At 43.2% G+C, this 4,805-nt stretch overlaps 1 protein-coding gene across 1 annotated transcript; it reads right to left on the bottom strand.

Annotated features, from left to right (window-relative positions):
- Nucleotides 1-2,373: 2,373 nt before the first annotated feature.
- LOC130047329 (S-antigen protein-like) lies at nucleotides 2,374-4,200 on the bottom strand. The gene is made up of 4 exons (XM_056142010.1): nucleotides 3,709-4,200; nucleotides 3,294-3,620; nucleotides 2,784-3,062; nucleotides 2,374-2,724 (listed from the first exon to the last, which is right to left on the bottom strand). The coding sequence occupies exons 1-4, from the start codon at nucleotides 4,198-4,200 to the stop codon at nucleotides 2,374-2,376; spliced, it is 1,449 nt and encodes a 482-aa protein (XP_055997985.1).
- Between the last annotated feature and the right edge of the window lie 605 nt (nucleotides 4,201-4,805).

The raw sequence follows: 4,805 nt of genomic DNA, 5'->3' as shown, positions 1-4,805 counted from the left end.
TTTTTTTCAATTTGTCCAGATGCCAACAATCTGTCTGGATCCCAGCTGTTGGACAATATTTCTTGTATTAAAGCTGATTATTATTTTTGTGTGTTAGTAGCTCTCCTGATCTGAAAGCTCTTGACCTCTGTTAGATGTGTTAAAGTTATCAGTACAGTTTTGCCTTCATTAATATGGCTGAAATAGCCAAGATTTATTTTTTTCCCTGATGCAAACTTGTCCTAGTGTGTGCATCCACAGAAATATAGATACTATTTCTCATACTTGCTACAGTAATGACAGGTAGGGATAGGTAGTACATGTATTGATTTACAAGTCCAAGGTAAAAAAAAAAAAAAAAAAGACCAACAGTTGTTAAAGATAACAAATTGAATGTTGTGGACACCAGACATTGCTCGAGATAGCATGTCGTGAAATGTAACAATATTATGGATACCATAAAGAGAGTACCATTCAAGATATACATGTATGTTCTCACATTATCAACAATGTGATTTTGTTACAAGATATACATGTATGTTCTCACATTATCAACAATGTGATTTTGTTACAAGATATACATGTATGTTCTCACATTATCAACAATGTGATTTTGTTACAAGATATACATGTATGTTCTCACATTATCAACAATGTGATTTTGTTACAAGATATACATGTATGTTCTCACATTATCAACAATGTGATTTTGTTACAAGATATACATGTATGTTCTCACATTATCAACAATGTGATTTTGTTACAAGATATACATGTATGTTCTCACATTATCAACAATGTGATTTTGTTACAAGATATACATGTATGTTCTGACATTATCAACAATGTGATTTTGTTACAAGATATACATGTATGTTCTCACATTATCAACAATGTGATTTTGTTACAAGATATACATGTATGTTCTCACATTATCAACAATGTGATTTTGTTACAAGATATACATGTATGTTCTCACATTATCAACAATGTGATTTTGTTACAAGATATACATGTATGTTCTCACATTATCAACAATGTGATTTTGTTACCCATGTGAGACAGTCATGTGAGATTTTTAGGTCACTCCGGTGAACTGTTGCTATTGGTCTGCATCTGCTGTTGACACCATATATTGAAAATTTCCACTGAGGGAGCATTGCTTCAAGTCAAATAGTCAGAACTGAATGTAATCGTTTTACAGATGCCATGTGAATATAGTCGGAACTGGAATGCAACATGGTGAACAAGACTTTACCATTTGATCATGCAGTATCATACGGACTCTGTAGGTGGAAAGATGATGCCTGTCCATTTCAAGATCATGTTACTTAACTTAAAAAGTATGTATATAAACAAGAGCTCCACAAGGCAGGACACCTCCCTTGCAATGCGTGTCTTCTTAGAAGTCCTGTAGTGACCTTGACCTCTAGAGTGTCCACAGGCTTTCATGAAGTCCTGTAGTGACTTTGTCCTCCATGAAATCCTGTAGTGACTGTCCTCTAGAGTGTCCACAGGCTTTCCATGAAGTCCTGTAGTGACTTTGGCCTCCATGAAGTCCTGTAGTGACCTTGACCTCTAGAGTGTCCACAGACTTCCCATGAAGTCCTGTAGTGACTTTAGCCTCTAAAGTGTCCACAGACTTTCCATGAAGTCCTGTAGTGACTTTGGCATCTAGAGTGTCCACAGGGTTTCCATGAAGTCCTGTAGTAACCTTGACCTCTAGAGTGTCCACAGACTTTCCATGAAGTCCTGTAGTGACTGTCCTCTAGAGTGTCCACAGACTTTCCATGAAGTCCTGTAGTGACTTTGGCCTCCATGAAGTCCTGTAGTGACTTTGTCCTCTAGAGTGTCCACAGGCTTTCCATGAAGTCCTGTAGTGACTTTGGCCTCCATGAAGTCCTGTGGTGACCTTGACCTCTAGAGTGTCCACAGGCTTTCATGAAGTCCTGTAGTGACTTTGGCCTCTAGAGTGTCCACAGACTTTCCATGAAGTCCTGTAGTGACTTTGGCCTCTAGAGTGTCCACAGACTTTCCATGAAGTCCTGTAGTGACTTTGGCCTCCATGAAGTCCTGTAGTGACCTTGACCTCTAGAGTGTCCACAGGGTTTCCATGAAGTCCTGTAGTGACTTTGTCCTCTAGAGAGTCCACAGACTTTCCATGAAGTCCTGTAGTGATTTTGGCCTCTAGTGTCCACAGGCTTTCCATGAAGTCCTGTAGTGATTTTGGCCTCTAGTGTCCACAGGCTTTCTATGAAGTCCTGTAGTGACTTTGTCCTCCATGAAGTCCTGTAGTGACTTTGTCCTCTAGTGTCCACAGATTTTCCATGAAGTCCTGTAGTGACTTTGTCCTCTAGAGTGTCCACAGACTTTCCATGAAGTCCTGTAGTGACTTTAGCCTCCATGAAGTCCTGTGGTGACCTTGACCTCTAGAGTGTCCACAGACTTTCCATGAAGTCCTGTAGTGACTTTAGCCTCTAGAGTGTCCACAGACTTTCCATGAAGTCCTGTAGTGACTTTGGCCTCTAGAGTGTCCACAAGGTTTCCATGAAGTCCTGTAGTAACCTTGACCTCTAGAGTGTCCACAGACTTTCCATGAAGTCCTGTAGTGACTTTGTCCTCTAGAGTGTCCACAGACTTTCCATGAAGTCCTGTAGTGACTTTGGCCTCTAGAGTGTCCACAGACTTTCCATGAAGTCCTGTAGTGACTTTGGCCTCCATGAAGTCCTGTGGTGACCTTGACCTCTAGAGTGTCCACAGACTTTCCATGAAGTCCTGTAGTGATTTTGGCCTCTAGTGTCCACAGGCTTTCCATGAAGTCCTGTAGTGATTTTGGCCTCTAGTGTCCACAGGCTTTCTATGAAGTCCTGTAGTGACTTTGTCCTCCATGAAGTCCTGTAGTGACTTTGTCCTCTAGTGTCCACAGATTTTCCATGAAGTCCTGTAGTGACTTTGGCCTCTAGAGTGTCCACAGACTTTCCATGAAGTCCTGTAGTGACTTTGGCCTCTAGAGTGTCCACAGACTTTCCATGAAGTCCTGTAGTGACTTTGGCCTCCATGAAGTCCTGTGGTGACCTTGACCTCTAGAGTGTCCACAGACTTTCCATGAAGTCCTGTAGTGATTTTGGCCTCTAGTGTCCACAGGCTTTCCATGAAGTCCTGTAGTGATTTTGGCCTCTAGTGTCCACAGGCTTTCTATGAAGTCCTGTAGTGACTTTGTCCTCCATGAAGTCCTGTAGTGACTTTGTCCTCTAGTGTCCACAGATTTTCCATGAAGTCCTGTAGTGACTTTGGCCTCTAGAGTGTCCACAGACTTTCCATGAAGTCCTGTAGTGACTTTGGCCTCCATGAAGTCCTGTGGTGACCTTGACCTCTAAAGTGTCCACAGACTTTCCATGAAGTCCTGTAGTGACTTTGGCCTCTAGAGTGTCCACAAGGTTTCCATGAAGTCCTGTAGTAACCTTGACCTCTAGAGTGTCCAGAGACTTTCCATGAAGTCCTGTAGTGACTTTGTCCTCTAGAGTGTCCACAGACTTTCCATGAAGTCCTGTAGTGACTTTGGCCTCTAGAGTGTCCACAGACTTTCCATGAAGTCCTGTAGTGACTTTGGCCTCCATGAAGTCCTGTGGTGACCTTGACCTCTAGAGTGTCCACAGACTTTCCATGAAGTCCTGTAGTGACTTTAGCCTCTAGAGTGTCCACAGACTTTCCATGAAGTCCTGTAGTGACTTTGGCATCTAGAGTGTCCACAAGGTTTCCATGAAGTCCTGTAGTAACCTTGACCTCTAGAGTGTCCACAGACTTTCCATGAAGTCCTGTAGTGACTTTGTCCTCTAGAGTGTCCACAGACTTTCCATGAAGTCCTGTAGTGACTTTGTCCTCTAGAGTGTCCACAGGGTTTCCATGAAGTCCTGTAGTGACTTTGTCCTCTAGAGTGTCCACAGACTTTCCACGAAGTCCTGTAGTGACTTTGGCCTCTAAAGTGTCCACAGACTTTCCATGAAGTCCTGTAGTGACTTTGGCCTCTAGAGTGTCCACAGTGTTTCCATGAAGTCCTGTAGTAACCTTGACCTCTAGAGTGTCCACAGACTTTCCATGAAGTCCTGTAGTGACTTTGTCCTCTAGAGTGTCCACAGACTTTCCATGAAGTCCTGTAGTGACTTTGGCCACCATGAAGTCCTGTAGTGACCTTGACCTCTGGAGTGTCCACAGGGTTTCCATGAAATCCTGTAGTGACTTTGTCCTCTAGAGAGTCCACAGACTTTCCATGAAGTCCTGTAGTGATTTTGGCCTCTAGTGTCCACAGGCTTTCCATGAAGTCCTGTAGTGATTTTGGCCTCTAGTGTCCACAGGCTTTCTATGAAGTCCTGTAGTGACTTTGTCCTCCATGAAGTCCTGTAGTGACTTAGGCCTCTAGAGTCCATAAGCTTTCCATGAAGTCCTGTAGTGACTTTGTCCTCGAGAGTCCATAAGCTTTCCATGAAGTCCTGTAGTGACTTTGACCTCTAGAGTGTCCACAGGCTTTCCATGAAGTCCTGTAGTGACTTTGGCCTCTAGTGTCCACAGACTTTCCATGAAGTCCTGTAGTGACTTTGTCCTCCATGAAGTCCTGTAGTGACTTTGTCCTCCATAAAGACCTGTAGTGACCTTGACCTCTAGAGTGTCCACAGGCTTTCCATGAAGTCCTGTAGTGACTTTGTCCTCTAGAGTGTCCACAGACTTTCCATGAAGTCCTGTAGTGACTTTGTCCTCCATGAAGTCCTGTAGTGACTTTGGCCTCTAGTGTCCACAGGCTTTCCATGAAGTCCTGTAGTGACTTTGGCCTC

This window comes from Ostrea edulis, chromosome 6 (assembly GCF_947568905.1).
Source record: "Ostrea edulis chromosome 6, xbOstEdul1.1, whole genome shotgun sequence".
In the NCBI taxonomy this organism is placed as follows: domain Eukaryota; kingdom Metazoa; phylum Mollusca; class Bivalvia; order Ostreida; family Ostreidae; genus Ostrea; species Ostrea edulis.
The sequence above is the reverse complement of the archived record's forward strand: the minus strand, read 5'-3'. Positions and strand labels throughout refer to the sequence as shown.